General features: G+C 41.2%; 1 protein-coding gene across 2 annotated transcripts in view; it reads right to left on the bottom strand.

Moving 5' to 3' along the window:
* SNTG1 (syntrophin gamma 1) overlaps positions 1–22,515 on the bottom strand; it is a 3,232,656-nt gene that overhangs the window by 1,561,458 nt on the left and 1,648,683 nt on the right. For both annotated transcript variants that reach the window (XM_069218895.1, XM_069218893.1), the window contains one exon: positions 9,513–9,569. In XM_069218895.1, coding sequence (XP_069074996.1) covers positions 9,513–9,569 — 57 coding nt within the window. The remainder of the gene's footprint in view (positions 1–9,512; positions 9,570–22,515) is intronic.

The following is a 22,515-nucleotide window of genomic DNA, read 5'->3' as shown; positions in this document are numbered from 1 at the left end:
AACTCCTCCTTTTGAGCAGCCAATTCCATTATTAAATTCAGGTAAAGTCATGTGAAGGGAAGAATTTTTACCCACCTTTGTAAAGCGTGAAGTTTCCAGACTACGTTGACTTTGCAGTCAAAGTTTAAACTTATGGCAAAACTATTTTCTACTCATGAATGATTGGCAGCCCTTCCACAGTCTTATATACAAGACAATGGGGGTTATTCTAACTTTGGAGGAGTGTTAATCCGTCCCAAAAGTGACAGTAAAGTGACGGATATACCACCAGCCGTATTACGAGTTCCATAGGATATAATGGACTCGTAATACGGCTGGTGGTAAATCCGTCACTTTTCCGTCACTTTTGGGACGGATTAACACCTCCTCCAAAGTTAGAATAACCCCCAATGTCTTAAGGGAAGTAGGGACTAGGAGATGGAGCCAAAGACTCTTTGGCAAAATAGAGGTGATATTATTAGATTTTGCGATACCATTAATCATATAGCGAGTAGAGTAAATAACTACTTTGAAAGGAAATTACGTGATTGAGGAATTTAAATCAGCAGGACTTTGTCCCATCGAGTGAGAGCAAATAGATCAGTTCAAAATTCAGAGGCAAGAAACAAAAATGTAGGTTATTTAAAAAGGTTTACTGATGACTGCACCATCTTTGCAATATGCAGAGGGTTGGATAATCACAAAGGCATCAGAAACTTTGGCAGATTTATTTGGCAGATGATGAAATTAACAAACTTGTCAATATCGCTTTTAATGTATAATGTGACAAGGTAGGTTCTCAATATGTTCTATGCAAGAAGTGTAGTCAACTTGCTGAATGTTGCAGTTAGCCATCTGCCATGTATCTATGTAATTATGACATTAAATATATTTCCCAGCTATGTCAAATGGGGGATACCTGTAATCTGTAACATTTCTAAAAACAATATAGTTAATCTAATGGTTTCTTAACACAAAAACATGACGAAAAGCACATTTAATTATTGTTGTAGAAAGCCTGAATTTGTATTTGTCAACGTACTGCAAATGATGAGTGTCATGCCCTTCTAAGGATAGTGCATCATCAATAATATATTTTCTACAGTTTAAAATGGACATGTTGATGACTTGATACACCTGTCATGTTCTGTAAGTTACCTGTGCAAGATGAAAAGGTGCAGCACCCTCTTCAACAACCCTGCTTTCATCAACCTTGCTAACCTCTTCCGTTTTATTACAAGTGATTCTCATGAGGTTTTCTGTAACATGGCTTTCAAGGTTTGGAATATGGCCTTAGAAGCATGCGGGAGATAAGTTTGTTACATCCTACGTCAACAGAGCCTTTGTGCGGTACAAAATAGTGAATTGTGAAATACCTGACCCAATTTCACAGAGTACTGTTTATAGAGAAACAATGGCGAAAATATTACCCTTTTTATGACCAACCCAAATTCTGATCCAGTGAGTTAAGGGCCCTTAAGTAGCAAGTTGTGCTTGATTAACTATCTGTACGGAGCTGCATGATTAAAATTAGTAGGTCAGCACGAAGCTTAAGATAACTCAATGTGTTCCAATATGCCCTGTTGGTTAACAGAACAATGTTATAGGCAAGTCGAAGGTGTTTCTTGCCTTTTCAAGAAAAAGTATCATTAAGAACACAGTAAAGGTACATTTTTCAAATAACTCCTATTAATATCCCACTGATGTGGGGGAATGGTTTCAGTTACAAAGTCTTCCTAACTGACTGAAGGTGTAGATTGTGAAAACTTAAATCTTGTTTGTGTCATACTCATATACTCCTATGTATTTCAGTCTTCTGGCATGAATGAGAGTTCTGCGGAAGGGGCACTCCTTCACAAACATGACAGAAATTGATATAATGCACTTGTAAAAAAGCGGACAGGATATCCATCACATTAGTGACAGAGTAACTAATTCGCTGAACTCTAACTCAGGCCGGTTAGAACTGGGTTTTCTAGTTGCCAGAGTATGCATCCGGTACAAGCAGGAACCACCACTTCTAGTCAGGGTAAGCTAGATGAATGCTTAAAGATAACCTGTGCTAACCCTCTGGGAGCTTGGCAGAGAGCAGTCAGTCTTGTCTAAAGAGGAAATATGTGAAATATTTGTGCAACACACAGAGAGTAACACAATACAAAAACACCACAAAAAGTACTCCTCACAGCTTTAGAAAAATAGCTAATGTTAAGAGTAAATCAAGATGAAAAAAACAAAAATTCAATTATTGAGATATGAAATTTCAAAGAATAAACCGAAAATAGTGCATAGAAGTCAGTAGCGCTAAAAGATTACTTGTGGTAGCAGTAGGAAAGGGTAAATTCAAAGTTCAGGCCGACCAAGATGGAGATCGTCGTCAAACCCCACAGTCGGGTCCCGCGTCGTCATCAAATCAGCAGTACCGCCAGAGGGCACTGCGGTGCATCAAGTGGTGTAAAGCGCCGGATGCGCCCGTTTTTCCAGAGAAACAGCTGCCAAACACACTTCTAAGGCCCAGGACTGGATCGGCAACTAAGACAGGGACAGGACTCATAGATGGAAGAGTCCAGCAGCAACAGCAGAGTTGCAGGCAGTCCTTGATGCAGGGGGCAAGCCAAAACGCTCTTGGAATCAATGTGGGTCAGATGAGAGGGCCCAGTCCTTGCTCAGCAGGGCAAGGATCAAGAGCCAGCAAGGTGGCTTGTCAAGGCAGAGAACAGTCCTTCTTGCCACTTCTTGTAGCACAGCAGTCCTTACTCCTGGCTTCTTCACAGGTCCAGTACTGATTTGGTGGGGTCAGAGATCCAGTTCTCATACCCAAGTGGGCAGTCGAAGTGGGGGTGACTTCAAAGAAGGGTATTTGAAGTGCATAGAAGTCTATTTTTCCTATCTTAGTTCAAGACTATCAGTAGTGGGTAATCAGCTATTTGTGTGGGGACAGGCACTCCATATTCAAGTGTAAGTGTCAGCTTCTCTCCACCCATCGTGCCCAGGAACAGCCATCAGAATGCAGATGAGAGCTCAGACACACCTAACCTTCCTTTGATTGTGGCTCTACAGCAGGTATGCACAAAGTGTAGCTGTCATGCATCCCAGACCTGTACTGGGGACAGGCCGCAACACACACAGAACAATAAGAGGCAGAGAAATGTCCACTTTCTAAAAGTGTAATTTCTAAAATAGTAATGTTAAATCCAACCTTACCAGTAAAGAGGATTTATCAATGCCCTTCCAATGATCTGAAACACGATGTAGCTACTCCTTTCTAATTTGGAATTACAGCTTAAAAGTATATTAAGGAATTCACAATGCTGGCCTATGAGAGGAGTAGGCCTCACAGTAGTGAAAATGACTTTGGGAGTTTTTCACTACCAGGACATGTAAAACTTAACAGTGCATGTCCTGCCTTATACTTACATAGCACTCTCCTCTATGGGCTACATAGGGTCTGCCTTATCCGTAATAAAAGGGGTGTTTAAGGCTTGACAAGGGGTTTTAAATGCCAAGTCGAAGTCACAGTGAAAATTCACACACAGGCTCTGCAGGGACAGCACTGAGACATTTTTAAAGGGTTACGTATGTGGGTGGCACAACAGTGTTGCAGGCCCACTAGTAGCATTTCATTTTCAGGCCCCAGTTGTATGATATATCACTCTACAATTAATATATGAGTAAATTAAATATGCCAATTGTGGATACACCAGTGTTACCGTGATTAAGGTAGAAGCACATGCACTTTGGCACTGGTCAGCAGTGGTAAAGTGACCAGAGTCCTAAGACCAATTAATAGATTCAGAAAAAAAGTGGAGGGTAAAAGGCAAAACATTTGGAGGTGACCCTGCAGAAAGGAACATTTTCAACAGGCTGTTTTATTTATGCATGTAATTAAGAATCTGCCAGTGTTTTATAATCAAATATGGATGTCGTTTCACAGTGATTTGCCCACTTTCATGGTTCATGTAGGTCCAGAAGCCATGATGCTTACTGTTGTGCAATTTTACATTTCCTACAAGTGTCACCTCGCTTTCAAACCTGGCAAGTGGGGACAATTTTTAGGAGAATAATGAGGCTAGTATTGTATTTATTAAGGACATCTCCTCAGGGACATTCTGTACTTCTTCAGGCATAAAATACTTCTAGCTGCTCATTACACACATTTTTATTGTGTTGTGCATTTCCTATCTTCTATGGCAGAGGCCCCTTTTTCAATTTAGTTTGAAGACATGTGTTATAGAACATGTAACAAGTGATGAATTGCTATTTCATCAAATGCATGTTTCTATCGTGTGCTTTTATTCTGTAAATGTATAATGAATGTGTCTGATAAGCAAAATCAATCAAAAACACACTCAGTGCAAATTTTGGGACTTTTTAGTTCAGACATTGTTCTAGGAATGTCATACACTTTATAACTGTTTCCCTCCATGATTATATTATTTTATCTATTTTAATCACTTGCTTTAAAGCTTCTTTATTTTAGTTTTAGGGTTCTTGAACACGTAAATGCAAACTGCATTTTGTGCAGGTCGAGGCACCATCTTGTCATAGGCCTGTCTTGCAATTGGCGACCTTAAACTTCCTAGGTCTAAAACATGGTGAACTTTATTTTCCTGAGGAACTGTGAATATGCCACATCCTTTTGACCTCTAAATGTGTCATATCCTCCTGTCAATGACATAGACAGAAAACCAATGTGTGACATCAGTCTGGAACAGGTGCCTTTTTCAAAGTCAAATAACAACCATAATCCGAACATTGTAGTCTTTATTGACATATTTGTACTGTATTAGCACATCCACTGATGAATATGTTTATGTCAAGACATTCCTAAGGAAATGTTGGAAATTCCATCTTAGATACGACACAAAATAAAAGGGCTGCCACTTGATCACTTGTCCGGAGAGAAAACTTCACCAAGGTCACAGATGCAGATAACAGATCCGGGTGAGCACAGCACCAAATTTCATCTTGACTGAAGAAACCTCTAGCAAGGCTCTCTGAGGCTCTGCAAAGCATTCCATTCTACCTTCATGAACTGGTGCCAGAATTACGTTCTCGTATAGACTAAATGTACTATCCATTTAAAAATAAATATGTTGAAATGCATAGTAAATTTATAGATCTATTTAGTGTGTAAATTATTAATGAAAGATCATTTGGATTACCACTGCTCTGCGCTAGCAACCCAAAAGCATTGACACCAGCTCAATTATGTATTTAGTGGGGTTCTGCGGAGCTATATTGTCCTGTCTTTTCACACCCAGCTCTTGTGCATTAAATTAAGTTCACTCGTGTCACCTGCAGGTGTGAAAACAAACCTTGTAGAGTGGAGTCGAAGACTTAGTTTATGCAACAGCTGAAAGTAACATGTTTCTGTCGCATGCTTAAGCTCAATTGATTTGTATTAAGGAAAAGTTTTTATATAGTGGTCTAAAATCATATGTATTTTTGTTTTATCCTGCAACAGATAATTTTCTAATCGGAGTCCATGCCAGTTAAAATGACAATTGTCTTTGATTATTTTTATGTGCTGCTTACTCTATTTGTATTAAATGCAGGTTGAACATTAGGCCTTTCAATGTGTTGTGTTTTATTTTTAACAAGATGGTCCAAATATTTTATTGTTGTGTGTTTCTACTATGCCCCATAACAACCTTTCTATGTGAACTCCAAGGAGGCAAACCAAAGACTCCTTAAAGTGTTGCTGCCTCACAGTTCAGTAGCATGGATAGAATTCAAGACTGTGGTGGTGGTGGGTGCAGAAATCAAAAGCTTAAATTTGAGAAAGCAGTTAATGTATTGAAGGCAATAGGATCCAAACAAGTTTCATCAATGAAAAAATGGTTTACCTAACTAACATCACCGTTTGATGGAAAACTGGAGAAAAATATGCATGCAGGTTAAAAGTAAGTTGGAAGAAGAAACCTTTGTCACTGACATTTGTGGAAACAAATGTTTTATTTTAGCCAAAGCGGTTAGGGCCATTATTTTCATTTTTTGTTTTAAAAAAGCAAACTCGAGCTTGGGAGTGTAATAATTTAAGAGGGGTTGCGCAAAATAAAAACACATAAATGTAGTATATTTATTGCTCTGAACAGATAACTATTCACATTCACTTTATTTGGCTTATTAGTGGCCTGATTAAAGTTTCCATTGTACCAACAATTGACATAATAATGGGAATTTTATACTTGCTATGCAAAAACCCCAAAATTATGCCATTACATCACTTCGTGTAATTACGCTCCATTTGCAGGTTAAATTAAGAGTTAATGTACAGGAACAACAGAAATGATATGCCCTTATTCAATAACTTCCTTTAATGCTTAGTTATTTGTGTGGAGGAGGTGTTGATAATTAGGTTTTCACTTGACTTAAGAGATTCTTCCTTTCTTTTTCTTTTTCTTTGTCCCTTCCTAATTTTCTGTTTTCTGGTAATGTTTCTGGTCTCTGGTTTGCTGCTAGGCTCTTGGATGAAAAAGGAGCATCCTTAGATATGTTTTGCTTTTGATTAAAGTTAAACTTTAATGTCTGTTTGTTTTCTCTTCTTAATTTTCTCATTGATCTCGCATGTATATACCATTTGTTTGTTGTTCATTTCTTCAAGTATGTTATTCCATTTTTTCTATTCGATATGTCTGTACATATTAGACTTTGCTTGTGTAATTTCGTCCTCTAGATCTTTGATGAAGTGAAAAATCTACTATGAGAAGAATCAGAACTAGTGAACGTTTATTTGAAATAGTATACTGTCTCTCAGCAAAACTTTTGCTGACTTTGCATAACATTGCTTTTAATGCATCTCTTAAGCCTCGTGAAAGAAGAAGTATTGCGGCATGCAATCTCTGATCGATCTCCTGCCTCAACATATATTTCAATTGTCTCAGGATTTTTTTAGTTGAGCCTACAGGCATACATCTCTTGCGCTCCTGAGCTTGTAGTTGGTTGATGTTCCGTTAAGTGGGCGATTTCTTCAAATTCCATTTTCTTTAGTAGGTGCATGGTACCGTCTGAATAGAAAAAAAGTGGAACAACAATTAACATAAGAAATTAGTTTGTGATTCACAAACCTTTGGAGAAGCTCTATATTTTAATCAATTTACTACTATAACTCAGGCCTGTTGAGAATAGTAATTGGAAGGACCCCTGGTTCCAGACTGTGAACATTAATGAACTTTCATGCTAGCTGTTGTAAAGAACACCACTGCATCTTTTTGTTTGATGTAGAGGTTGCACTAAGCAGTCCTCTATTGTGTGCAAAAAGAGTTTGTACAGCCTTGAGCCACATTATACCTGCACCAGTGTAATCCACAAGATTTGACTGCTTTGTTCTGCACGTTCATTGAGTCAAAACATTAATGCCTGCTCAGAGCAGGTGTTAAACTGACGCAAGGCTTTTTAAAATGGGAGTCTTCCATGCATTGCCAGAGTAGCGTAATTTTTGGATGCTAGTCCAGCGATGTGTGACGTTTGTGCCACAGATGCGTCAGAATTCCATGGATTTCTGAAAAGCAAATACAGCGCTACCATGGTTGTTAGTGGGTGCAGGGCAGCGCAAGAAATCCGACACATCAGAGCTGATGTGTCAGATTCTTGTAAATGAGGCCCATAGTCTTTCAGATGCATCACTTATGATTCAGGATTTATGCTGGACAATTAAACCCAACTTGAAATGACTTTATTTAAAAAAATTTTTTTTCGTAATAACAAAGATTAAGTTCTTCACTTTATGTATCATCAAACTACAACATGGTACAAATGTAAACTGATTGTTCCATTTTCAATTAAAACTGTCAGAACATTCTTCATTCCACTATTTCTATTCAGTCCCCATTCTCCAATGTATTTGGATGGATGTTCTTCATCTGGGGTTTTGCTCTAATTGTAATTACTTCAATGTTCAGTTAACAAGGTGGAAGTAAAAGGACACATGAGCAGGTATTAATAAAAGAGTGTCATATTTCTGTTGAGTCATAGTCGCAGTATGTTTCTGAAAATATAGATTCTATCCAGCACATCAGAAACTGCCTTCTTACATTGATGGTTGCTCCAGACTTTTAAAAAGGGCATTTATATTAATTAACCGAATACACTTTAAGACGTGTTTGAGAAGTAACATGCGAAACAAGAAATAGTCAAAGATGAGCTACAATCATCAGAACAGACCCCAAGAGACTCAGATGTTACAGTCTTCTTAGTGTTCTGTCCATTGGAATAAGCACTTCTGAAAATGAGCTTTACTGAGTCTTTTAACACCAAGATGATGAGTAGGTGAAATCCCTTTCAATTAGGCAGTCGAAAGAATGACTAGTAACCACCAAATGTCTGGCCCTGGGTTGCAGTCCCATTATAGTTTGCATCAATTCAGGCACCTCAAAAGCTGGTTCCTTGAACATAGTATTAGAAATACCATATAAAGAAGTCAGTGGCAAATCAGACATAGTTGTGGGCCCATATACTCTGCTGGATGGCCAGCCGGCATTAAGAAAATGCACTTGGAGTGTGAAGCGTTTGCTGCCGATGTTCCACGCCAGTCTTCAACTCAGTAGATCTTTCATAGCAAATAACAAGACCCATCAATCAACCAGACTTCTGTGAAGCAACAAACACTGAAAGAAAACCTCTTTGGAAACTACAAAGTAAGTTGGAAGCACTGGTTCCCAGTTCAATGTCAGAATTAATTCCAGTTCTTCAATAAAAGTATGATGGTTGAACTTCTCATTATTCAACAAAAGCACATCTATCCAGGGCCATGAAGCGATATATGACACACGTCATTTCAACTTAAAATAAGCAAAAAGAATAATTCACTGATTTTTCTTTTATACAAAATATATTGATTTTATGCAATTATATTTTAGGAGATATTTTCATCAAAATTAAATTACAAATATGCATTAATTTATACACATAACCCACGTGCACACCTTTTACGCATACTGAATCACGTCATGATAATGTAACAATAATTGGTAGCATTCAACACTAGACCAGTTGAAATAGACCTTCGCTTAATGTAACATGGCTTAAATCACCTTTAAATCCTGACTAGTTTAACATTTAGATTTAGTTTCTGCCATGCTATAGGATTAATTTGGGCCATTTCCATATCTTCCATGGTCACTTTCATGAAAATAGTACTTAAGAATGTATTTTCCTATCAATATATGGTGTACAATGGCAATAGTAAGTGCCTGTCAATGAACAGTTCAGAGAAGCAAAGAGTTATGGATGGTGTGCAGTGTCCCAAAGTGACTTAATGTACAATTAATGCTTGCCTGGTCATGGGACAGAACTCTACTCTGGGCCACCAAAAGCTTTTTAATTCACGTATTTAATGTAGCTGCATCAATTTATAGCTCATAAAGTGCTGAGAGAGGATGGAAAATGAGACTGTTGCCTGTGTTGCCTGGCTTCCGGTTTGATAAAAAAAAAAAAAACAGGAAATAAATGTTTTTCAGAATACAAACCCAAAGCACTATATATCAAACAAGGTATGTGTAACACAATAAATGTAGTTAAATACGTTACTTTACCTTAATGCTTAGTCCGAATCCTCCCACTGTTTGTCTTCGAATTGTCACTGCCCTTTCCTAAAAATCAATACATCATATCAGATGTGAATATATTTCAACATTTTACACAGGTTATCAAATATAAAAAGTTAATCACTTCAGTATTCCAGAGTTTTGCATATTTCAAAGCCACAACACCTATCCAACAAATACATTTTGATTACAAACTTATTGATGAAATATAAATGAAAATTTCTTCGAAAATGTTGAACTATAATGAGGTTACGTTTGCATGTAGATTACTAGAACACCACTAAATGCAACTAAATGGATTTGCCATGAATAAATGTCTCTGAAATATAATATATAAGGCTAGGTTACTGCTAAATCCTCTACAATAATTAGACCATTTGCTCCCATTCATGATCAAAGAAAATAAATTCATTTGGATTTAGAAGTATTAAGCGTGGATCTTATCCCACAGATGATAATAAATGTAAAAGACAAGTAATCAGAATGTTTTTAATAACATCATGAGCCCAGATGAGGCTGGGCTGGACAACTCCTCTTGGCCCCATGCTCAAGGTGCTTTGAACTTTGTGTGTGTTGGTCTGCCTGATGGTCCTTTACTTTTCCTACATTTCCTCAGTCAAATCGCTAATTTGTTGCCAGTGTTTTGCCCTGGTCTTGCAACATTGCATCTTATTAACCGTTTAGGGGAATAAGAAAAGTCCTGGGTGAAGCTCGGCTCCCACAACCCCCCCAAAAATGACTTGGATTGATTGTATGTTGGTGAGGGCTATGGAGGTTATCAATACCGTCATTGCCATCACTGAGAGAAGGCTCTCACTAAATATGCCTTCCACCTCCGAGTGGTACTGCCTCATCTGAAAACAAGGGCAGAACACTAATAAATCACCACCTGGAGGGGCCCTTCTCTCATAAGACTCACTTGTCCAGTCAACAGTAAATCTACCCCCCGCCGCATGCCCATGTGTAGCCATTCTCATCGGAGTCCCTCTGTTGTGTACTGTACAGGTTGAGACCACCGAACAGCTTGGTAACAAAGGGCCTCATTACGAGGCCGGTGGTCTGACCGCAGCACTCCAGGGCGTCCGAACACCACATTACGGTCCTGGCAGTTGGACTGCCAGGGGACTGATGCCATGGCCAGGAACATGGTTCTCGTTGGCGTGGTGGCGGTCACAGTTGTGGTCAGTCACAGCGGTGCTGAGTTCAGTGCCACCATGTTAATCACAAGTCCAGTTTCTGTCAGCTTTTTCATGGCAAGGACCCTGCCATGAAAAGGCTGGCAGAAACCCAGTGATGGGGGCCACAGCAGGGCCCCTGCCCTGCCCACATGTAGGGCCCCTCTGCTGAGCACCCTCTGAATGCACACTGCATGCTACAGCAGACAGTGTGTATTCTGAGTATGCTGGAAGAACACTCTCTGCAACGGTATTGGCGTCGGCTCCATGGGGAGTCAATGCCGCTGCATGGTTTCCACTGGGCTGTCAGGCCGGAACCTCAGATTTCTGATGTTTCCGTCGGTCAGCCCAGTGGAACCCTTGTAATAGGGCCAGAGGTGAGACCGGCAGCTCAGCGTCTGTATCCCATCCACAGGTCTGGTGGTCCGGGTTTCAGACCACCAGACTCGTAATGAGGCCCTAAGTCTTAGACAGGTTGGCCCGCAACAGAAGATTTCCTTTCATGCGAGTCAAAGACATTCAAAGACATTCTGTTGACTCGGAATTTGGATGTGTTGGACCTGGTCCTGTTGTTTCAGAGAGGGACTGTGTTATTATAAATTTCAACTCTCTATCATCACCAGAGCAGACCCTCCTGTTTGACTCTCCCAGCACTGAGGGAGTAAAGGCAGTATTACTGTGGTACTGCTTCTTTTTTTTCTACAGACCCCCTACATCGCCCCAGTAATAGCTGCATGGCAAGTCCGTTAACACATTCCAAAATGAAAACACTGGGCCTTTGTGCACTTTTAATGCAGTTTAATCAGTTATACAGATTCCTGCTCCCCAGCTCCGCTTGAGGGATCTGGCTGCCTAATCTCTTTTGAAACATTTCAATGTTCTTTTAAATGTGGAATGTCTTATGGATGGCGCCAAAGCTGGGATTCATTTATTGACATACACATCCCAAACTAACATTAACCCCTCCAGATGAAAGATTACCCTTAAAGAACTCCAAGGGGTCCAACTTGGGGGGATACTACAAGTTGCTGAGATGGAACATCTCTGGACTTAAAGACAAGGCTAATAATCCAGCCCGACTAGAATACATTTTTCAGTATGGTTATGTTGTAATTCAGGAATCATGGGAAATAACTGAGCTTTCCTGTCCTAGTTTCATATGTTACTCCTGCCCAGTTCTACACTCCTTTCTTGGTAGACCCAAGAGTGGCCTTCCTGGTTGGATTAATATTAATCTGAAGGTGAAAGTATCAGCAGTGGAGACTGTAAACCCAGCTTTTATGGTCTTTCTTATTAAGGATAAAATTAGCAGTTTTAGTTTAATTTTATTAATTTTTATATTAATGATTTCCTAAATCCTGTTTAAAGCCTTTTCAAACACCTCTTTGTTTTGCTAGTGGATCTAAAGCCTATGGGACCCAGCAAACTGAAACAATCTAACTACTTACTTTGTGGGTATTTTAATGCTAAACTGGGGTCTAATTATAAGATTCAGAAATTGCTCCTTCTTCTCTCTCAGGTGAGGAGAGCTGATATTAGAGGGGAAGAACTGGGGAGGTATATGGCTGCACACAACCTTGTGAACCTAGTAGAAATGTTTTGTGTAAATAGTATGTCACTGCCCTCCTTTAGGGGGCATGAACATGCTTCAAGTACACATTACATATTTTCAACATGTAATCTCTCATCATGATTTTCGCAGAGAGGTATTTCTGATATAGAATGGAGCGATCATAAGGCCCCCTGTCTTGAGGGATACTTCCCAGTGTATAAAACAACATCTCTTGAGGTATAAATCCCTATAACTCCCAACAAATCAGTATACCAGTGATGGCTCAAGGCTGGTGTGGCATCTGAAAGACCTAGGGGCTACATTAGCATTCTTGTTGAAGTCCCACCTTGTGATCTTTATATTATGTCTGTCCGATGCGCAAGGTGTTACAATGATTAATCATTTTAATTCTTTACATCTAAGTAGCAGGGAGCTATTGCTGCAGTCAGCAAGGAGCAGGTAGGAGGCGCCTTGCTGGTTTTGATAGCCGCTGTTTGGTAGCCAACCGTAGCTTATGCAAGGCCCTCTTGGATAATACCAGGGATCCCATTGTGGTACAAGAGACCCGCAAAGCACATAGGCACGTCACTAGGTCAGGTAGGGATTGGGACCTTTTTAACTTGCATCATCCTCCACGAATTGTGAGAACTTCTGGGACATTGTGAACAGTATTGAACAAAGGGAAGCACCACCACTTAAACTGTAGTGTTCTCAGCCATGAATTGAACTTACATTTTGAAATAATTTATTATCTAGAGGACTATGAGAGTTTAAAGAGGCAGCTCAGGGTAAATTATCTGATTCACCACCTTTGATAATTACCCTAAAGGAATTAAACTTGGTCATCAAACAAAGCCCTAACGATAAAGTCCCAGGACCGGATGGGCTCCCCATGGACTTAATAATTAAGTGTAACACTGAGTTGTGGGGCCCATGATACTTAGTACTTTTAGTAATGCACTAGCACAAAGTTCTCTGAATTCTTGCCATTTTAGACTACAGGGACGATTTTCAAGAAAGGCAACTCACCTAAAGTTACCATTCTATCTATCCTATAGACAGTTTGGTCAAGATCATTGGACGAGTGATCTTGAATCATCTAAAATCCTGGATGAAATCTAATAACATCTTTTGACCCAATCAATTTGGGTTTCTTCAGGGCCTGGGTGCAGTGGAACAGTGCTTAAATCTGAATCAGATTATTGGCAAATATACCATTGTTAAGTGCTTTCCGTGGCTTTTATGGACTTGTCAACCACCTTCGATTGTGTCAAAAGAAGAAAACTCTGGTTGATGTTGCTGGAATTCGGAGTGGCGGTGGGGCTAGTGAACGTTTTTCACTCCTTGCATGAGAATTTGATAGCAACGGTTTGGTGTGTTACTCATTTTGACTTGCTGGGGGAGGAGGTTGCACCAAGGCTGTATTTTGTCCCCACTTCTCTTTGTGGGCTACATTAACAACCTGTGCTCTGCACTGACTACAGTCACTAGAGACACTCCAATGATTAAACATGCATCTGTGCCAGCCCTGCTTTATGCAGATGACCCAGTACTTATGATGCGGAACCCAGGGGGCCCTGTAATTGTTGGTGGAATCTTTCACATCCTTTATGAGCGAACTGAACCTGGTCACAAACTATGGTAAATCACACTTTATGGCTTATAGACCTGATAAGAAACCTCTGACTAAGCTAGTGTCCAAGGGGAATCCATTGGGAAGTGTGAATTATTTTCATTACTTGTTTATTATCTTTAGCAGTGCGGGATCTTGCCACACACATATTGCAAACCTCTGTTTATAGCTTACGAGAGCAGCTGGTGCTATATTAAATTTACCTCAGGGTGCTGGAAGGGGCACAGTTTCATTTATCCTTAATATGTATAATGCTCAGTGTATTTCTGCGCCTTTCTATGGGGCGGGGCTTTAGCCTTACAGCAATACAAATAACCTTAAAACTGAAAAAACTGCATATGTAGGTGGATTTCGCATTGACACCCATGAGCTCACATTTGTTTTGAACTTGGAGCTCAGTTTTAGGTATATGTCTGACTTGGCTAAGCAGGCGCCATATGGGTTAGTGTGTGGTCTAATACTGAGGCAAATCTGAATAGGGAAATCATTCTGGATTGTTTGAATGTAGATAAGGGCCTCTCAATCCCTTGGCTGGCGCATATCAGCAAAACTTGCAAAGCACTGAACGTACTAACTTTGTTTGATTCACCAATTACCATAAGGACATTGATAAGAAGGTAAAGTCATTGTTTGTAGCTTTCTATCATTCTCAGAAACTTGTAAATTAAATGATTATGAAGATTGTAAAAACATATCTTAGCTTTCATGATATTGTATCTTACAAAACCATTTTGTATCTTACAAAAACATTGTCATATTGGAAACAATCTTAACTTTTTCATTTAGGGATGGATTGTGATCAGGAGTTTCAATTTACTGAGGATGTCTGCTCAGGTGGTGTCGTCGGAGGTGGCTTGCTCCTATCATGGTCATTCAGAGCAAACTGTGATGCACTTCATGTTCTTTTGCACTTTTTTCATATCTTACTTTAAATGATTTTTTAAACCAAGTTTAGAACCATTAGGATCTAGGAAAAGTAGGAATGCACTGTTTTACTTTCAACATCTAGGTACCCATGACATTTGCCATGGGGTCTGAGCTTTCCTAAAAGCAGCAGTGAGATCCATGGGAATGATGGAAGATTAGGTGGTGTATTAATTTTTACTGTGGGGGCATTGCCTGTCAAATCAATACTACTGACTATGGTAGATGTTATATTTGGGTGGTTTCCAGTGCTAACCGTAGGAGCTGTTGCTTTCTGATTTGCCTAACATTTTTCTGTATTTTGTGCATATTTTATTGATATTTTATTGTTGCCTGTTTATTTTATGTATCTTTTATGGCTATTTATGTGCTGAATGAAGTGAAGTATTGATTGACTGACTGCCACTCTAGATCCCGGGAAACCAGACACAATAATAAACACATCTATCAGACAGAAAAAAGGAACAGCCTCAGCTTTTAATTCTTAAAAAACCTCTGAAGCATGAACATGCTTGTTCTGATGGTTAGTCCTTCTGAACTTACACTTCTTTAAGATACAGTTCACCTAATAAACCCCTCTAGAATTCTAAAAGCTAGCAACTTCTCCCAAGCTTCCCACCTGACCACACCTATAGAATAAAACAAGCCAGAATTACGCTGCATGATAAATACTTGAGGAAATACGCATATCTCATTTGTTAATATAGAATACACCCCATTCCCCCATCATCTACAATAATGAAGAGCAATATATGTACCAGAGTTATGAAGGCTCCTTCCATCAAATTCAGTGTTATGAGTGGAGTCTCATAATTTTTAACTATTTCAGCCTCACAACCGATTGTCTTCTGGGAGTGTATAATTGAAGAATATTTTTTATGGTATCTTATTAGCTGAACTGAAATGACACCAGCAACATGGAACAAATTGTTATATGAGTATAATTGACCCCTTAGCTGCTGGGCGTTTTCCTCCCCCAGCGTTGAGCCCTTTTTTTTGGGCTATTTGGGGTAGTTCACATTTAGGCCTTCATAACTTTTTCTCCACATAAGCTATCCACGCCAAATTTATGTCCTTTTTTTCCAACATACTAGGAATTCTAAAGGTAGCCAGAGTTTGTGGGTTCCTTTGGAGGAGACCGGGAAATTAGCCAAAATACAGCAAAAAAATATTTTTTTTAAATAAAAATGGGGAAAAGGGCTGCTGAAGAAGGCTTGTGGTTTTTTTCCCTGAAAATGGCATCAACAAAGGGTTTGTGGTGCTACAATCACCATCTTCCCATCTTTCAGGAACAGGCAGATTTGAATCATAAAACCACATTCTTCAACACAATTTTGGCATTTTACTGGGACATACCCCATTTTTGCTATTTTTTGTGCTTTCAGCCTCTTCCCAGTTAGTGACAGGAATGGGTGTGAAATCAATGCTGGATCCTGGAAAGCTAAACATTTCTCAAAAGTAGAATGCATGAATACACCAAAGGGTCATTTCTGTAGATCCTACAAGGTTTTTCTACAGAAACAGCTGAAATAAAAAAATATTGAAATTTAGCTGAAAAAAACTGAAATTTTTCTCCATGTTTTACTCTGTAACTTTTTCCTGCAATGTCAGATTTTTAGATCAATATACCATTACGTCTGCTGGATCATTCTGGTTGTGGGGATATATAGGGCTTGTAGGTTCATCAAGATCCCTAGGTACCCAGAGCCAAAAAAATTACCTGCACCTTGCAATGTGTTTTCATACTATACCGGATATACAGCAATTCATTTGGTGAAATATAAAGAGTGCAAAATAGGTATCAAGAAAACCTTAGGGGCATATTTATACTCTGTTTGCGCCGGAATTGCGTCGTTTTTATTGACGCAAATTAGACGCAAAACAAACTCCATATTTATACTCTGGCGTTAGACGCGTCTAGCGCCAAAGTTCATGGAGTTTGCGTCATTTTTTAGCGTGGACACCTACTTTGCGTTAATGATATGCAAGGTAGGCGTTCCCATCTAAAAAATGACTCCGAGGCATGTGCGCCGTATTTACACTCCCGGGCAAAAATGACGCCCGGGAGTGGGTGGGTCAAAAAAATGACGTCCAGCCGCTTTTGCGTCGTTTTTTAGCGCCTGGTCAGGGCAGGCGTTAAGGGACCTGTGGGCTCGGAAGGAGCCCAGAGGTGCCCTCCGATGCCCCCAGGGACACCCCCTGTCACCCTTGCCCACCCCAGGAGGACGCCCAAGGATGGAGGGACCCATCCCAGGGAACTTAAGGTAAGTTCAGGTAAGTATTTTTTTTTGTTGTGGCATAGGGGGGCCTGATTTGTGCCCCCCTACATGCCACTATGCCCAATGACCATGCCCAGGGGACATAAGTCCCCTGGGCATGGCCGTTGGGCAAGGGGGCATGACTCCTGTCTTTGCTAAGACAGGAGTCATTTCAATGGGGGTTGGGAGTAAAAAAAAATGTCGCAAATCGGGTTGAGGCGAAAATTTTGCCTCAGCCTGACTTGCCCCATTTTTTGACGCCCAGGCTCCATATTCCCCTACGCCGGCGCTGCCTGGTGTACGTCATTATTTTTTACGCACACCAGGCAGCTCCGCCGGCTAACGCCAGCTAACGTCATTGAATAAATACGGCGCCCGCATGGAGCTTCAGAATGGCGTTAGCCGGCGTTAGATTTTTTGACGCACAACGTCGAAAAGTATAAATATGGCCCTTAGTATTTCCAAAATGGGCAGAAGATAAGGTGTTGAGAAGCAGTGGTTATTTGCACATTTCTGAATTCCACGGTGCCCACACTAGCATGTGAATTACAGGGTATTTCTCAAACAGACGTCTTTTTTACACAATGGCTTACATTTGGAAGGAAAAAATTTATAGAAAGACAAGGGGCAATAACACTTGTTCTGCTATTCTCTGTTCCCCCTAGTCTCCCAATAAAAATGGTACCTCACTTGCCTGGGTTGGCCTAATGCCTGCAACAAGAAATGCAACATAGACACATCACATTTTACCAAAGAAAACAGAGCTGTTTTTTGCAAAGGCATAGCTTTGGATTTTGGCCTCTAGCTCGGCCGGCACCTAGGGAACCCTACCAAACCTGTGCATTTTTTAAAACTACACACCTATAGGAATCCAAGATGGGGTGACTTGTGGGGCTTTCACCAGGTTCTGTGACCCAGAATCCTTTGCAAACCTCAATATTTGGCAAAAAACACCTTTTCCTCACATTTCGGTGACAGAAAGTTCCTGAATCTGAGAGGTGCCACAAATTTCCTTCCACCCAGTGTTCCCACGAAGTCTCTTGATAAAAATGGTACCTCACTTGTGTGGGTAGGCCTAGTGCCCACGACAGAAAGGGCCCCAAAACACAACATGGACCCATCACATTTTTCCAAATAAAACAGAGCTGTTTTTTGCAAAGTGCCTAGCTGTGGAGTTTGGCCTCTAGCTCAGCCGGCACCTAAGGAAACCTACCAAACCTCTGCATTTTTTAAAACTAGACTCCTAGGGGAATCCAGGATGGGGTGACTTGTGGGGCTCTCACCAGGTTCTGTTACCCAGAATCCTTTGCAAACCTCGAAATTTGGCAAAAGAAAAACACCTTTTGCTCACATTTTGGTGACAGAACGTTCTGGAATATGAGAGGTACCATGAATTTCCTTCCACCCAGTGTTTCCCCTAAGTCTCCTGATAAAAATGGTAACTCACTTGTGTGGGTGTGCCTAGTGCCCGTGACAGGAAATGCCCCAAAACACAACTTGGACACATCACATTTTCCCAAAGACAATATAGCTGTTTTAAGCAAAGTGCCTAGCTGTGGATTTTGGCCTCTAGCTCAGCTGGAACCCAAGGAAACCTATCAAACCTCTGCATTTGTTAAAACTAGACACCTAGGGGAATCCAAGATGGGGTGACTTGTGGGGCTCTCGCCAGGTTTTGTTACCCAGAATCCTTTGCAAACTTCAAAATGTGGCCATAAAATAACTTTTTCTTCACATTTCAATGACAGAAAGTTCTGGAATCTGAGAGGAGCCACACATTTAATTCCACCCAGTGTTTCCCCATGTCTCCCAATAAAAACGGTACCTCACTTGTGTGGGTAGGCCTAGTGCCCGCGACAGGAAATGCCCCAAAACACAACATGGACACATCTCATTTTCCCAAATAAAACAGAGCTGTTTTTTGCAAAGTGCCTAGCTGTGGAGTTTAGCCTCTAGCTCAGCTGGCACCTAAGGAAACCTACCAAACCTCTGCATTTTTTAAAACTAGACTCCTAGGGGAATCCAAGATGGGGTGACTTGTGGGGCTCTCACCAGGTTCTGTTACCCAGAATCCTTTGCAAACCTCGAAATTTGGCAAAATAAAAACACCTTTTCCTCACATTTTGGTGACAGAACGTTGTGGAATATGAGAGGCACCAGGAATTTCCTTCCACCCAGTGTTTCCCCTAAGTCTCCTAATAAAAATGGTACCTCACTTGTGTGGGTATGCCTAGTGCCCGTGACAGGAAATGCCCCAAAACACAACATGGACACATCACATTTTCCCAATGACAATACAGCTGTTTTTAGCAAAGTGCCTAGCTGTGGATTTTGTCCTCTAGCTCAGCTGGAACCCAAGGAAACCTATCAAACCTATGCATTTGTTACAACTAGACACCTAGGGGAATCCAAGATGGGGTGACTTGTGGGGCTCTCACCAGGTTTTGTTACCCAGAATCCTTTGCAAACCTCAATATTTGGCACAAAAAAAACACCTTTTCCTCACATATTGGTGACAGAAAGTTCTGGAAGCTGAGAGGCACCACGAATTTCCTTCCACCTAGTGTTCCTCCTAATTCTCCTCATAAAAATGGTACCTCACTTGTGTGGGTAGGCCTAGTGCCCGTGACAGGAATAGTGATCTATTCAGTCAATGTTGGTCCTTACATGAAGGCAACTGTTGACCCTGGTGTGATCCATTCCTGACACAGGCACTAGGTACAGGCATTCAAGTGGGTTATGTTTTTCATCAGGACAGGTGGGGAAACAGTGGGTGGTAGGAATTTTTTGGATCCCAACATATTCCTGTAGTTTGTATGACAGAAAAGCAAGAAAGAATTGAGTTTTTATTCAACATTTCAGATTTGTTGGGTATTCTGGGTAAGAAGACTTTGGGGAATCCAGAGAAGTCACACCTCTGTGGACTTCCCTGGATGTCTAGTTTCCAGAAATGGCTGGGTTTAGTATATATCCCTATGTGGTCACCAAGCCCAGGACCAAAAACACAGTTTATTTTGTGACAGATAATTTTGATGTCTCCACAATACGATTTGGGCAGTGGAATTTGGGGCTGAACTAAATTAGGGAGCTTCCAAGAGAGCACTCTCTCTGTTCTTGCCGCCGCATGTACCTGCTCCCTGGGTTGGGCTAACCCGCTATTGTCCCATTGCACAGACTGTGCTTGCGAAGAGACAGCAGGACAGTCCTCATCACCTCTCTCATAATCACTGGAAGAGGAGTTATCGAATGGGACTCCTCCGACTGAAAAATCACTCCGAGAGTCTGTGCCATTGTCCTATCCTTCAGATGCTGTCTCAGTCTCTGACCCTACGTCTGAGCTGTCCTCTATAACCCGAGTGAGGGCTTGAGCAGCAGTCATCCAAAGAGATGCTATCTATGCTACTGGCTAAACTGTTGCTATAAACCACTAGCCTACATAGACAGTCATAAAAGTGCTGGTGTGTGTGTGTGATACGTGCAACAGTAGAGGTCACCTTACCTTCGCTTCTTCCCTCAATCAGCACGTTCTTTCAAGACACTCAAAAAAAGACACACTATTACTTCACCTTGGGCCAGATGTATCAAACGTTTTTGCATTTGCAAACGGTGCGAATCGCAAAATTTGGCCGTTTGCGAATGCAAAAACGTGGTCTGCGATGCATGTAAGGCATTCGCAGACCAAAAATAAGAAATTGCAAAAATTGCGATTTTTTGCGTTGCAACTTGGTTTTGCGAGTCACATTTTGCGTCTCGCAAATTGCGACATGAAATACCGAATTGCAATTAGCGATTCGGTATTCCAAGCTGAAAATTGCGAGGCGCAAAATGCGACTCGCAAAACCAAGTCGCAATTCGATGCACCAAAAAATTCCAAATTGTCATTTTTCGCAGAATGGCATTTTGCACATGCAAATTACCACTAAGTGAAAGCAGGTGGTAACCAGGTGCAACCTATAGAAAGAGGCCCAGAATGCCTCAGACTCTTTTCCACAATGGCTGCACTCTACGTCATGGCAAGGAGAATGAGGATCTTGGCAGGTTTGAGGAGAGGGAGGAGGAGGCAGGAGTGCATTTTCAGAGTGCTCATTACACTTTTTGACCAGACAGAGGAGGAAATATTTGAGAAGTACAGGTTGAACTCAGCCATGATACTTGACCTGATAGCTGAGCTACAACCCATACTGCAGCGCACAACACACAGGACAAATAGCATCCCCACCAATATGCAGGTATTATGCTCCCTCCACCTACTTGCCTCAGGGAGCTATCAAGGGGTCATAGCAGCAGCTTGGGGGTATCACAGAGTGCTCTCTCTAGATTTTTCAATGCATTTAATAACGCCATGCTGAGCAGACTACACCCGTACATCAGATTCCCCCACAACCCACAGGAAATACAGCAGACACAAATCTACCAGATAGCACAGTTCCCCCACTTCCTAGGTGCCATAGATGGGACACATGTTGCAATCTGTCCACCATCAGCCACAGAGTATGTGTACCGCAACCGTAAATACCAACATTCCATGAATATACAGGTGATAAGCAATGCCTCCTATATCATAACTGATATCGTGGCCAGGTACCCAGGGAGCACACATAATTCATACATCTTTCGCCACAGCGGCATTCACACAAGACTGTTAGCTGGGGAGTTTGGTGAAGGATATCTACTAGGTATTGTCCCTCTGTACACTGGTGCATTGATGGCAGTGTGACGTCAGATGGCTCAGTTACTCATTATACCCTCTGTTCCTTCCAGGAGAAAGTGCCTACGCAGTGCGCACCTACATGATGATGCCCTACCTAAATCCTACAACACCTGCTGAACGGAGATACAATGCAGCACACAGGGCGACCCGCAACTTGGTGGAGCGCACCTTTGGGATGCTGAAGAGTCGCTTCCGGTGCCTCCACAAAAGTGGAGGGGCACTACAGTACAGTCCTGAGACAACATGTAGAATAGTGGCTACTTGTGCAATCTTGCACAATATAGCTACCACCAGGGGCATACCTGTGGCAATATCTGATTCTGAATGAGGATGATGATTCCATACCACCCCTACAACCAGCAGACAGGACCAGTGCAGCAGAGGGCAGGCAAAGGCGTGCTGACATCACACACAACCATTTCCGATGTAAGTATGAAAAACACAAATCCACTGACAAATGTACTTGTAGTACGTAATTTATTACCTTAATGTCAGGTAATATCAGTTCCACTAGTACCAACAAAAGTAATTGTGACAATAAACAAAAGCAGTTAACATAAAATCACTATTCCTTCATAGTTTCCTTATGCCAGAAAATGTTACAGTCCCCTGTGGCCAATACACTCCTCCGGCCACGCAAGCCACTCAAGTGTGCAGTTGCCTCACTGACACCTCGATTTTCTGCCTCTGTGACAGTGCTGTGCCTGGCACTGCGACGTCTGGCATCCGTTGTGAGCA

Source organism: Pleurodeles waltl, chromosome 2_2, assembly GCF_031143425.1.
Source record: "Pleurodeles waltl isolate 20211129_DDA chromosome 2_2, aPleWal1.hap1.20221129, whole genome shotgun sequence".
NCBI lineage: Eukaryota > Metazoa > Chordata > Amphibia > Caudata > Salamandridae > Pleurodeles > Pleurodeles waltl.
This window is presented reverse-complemented; position numbering and strand designations above follow the sequence as displayed.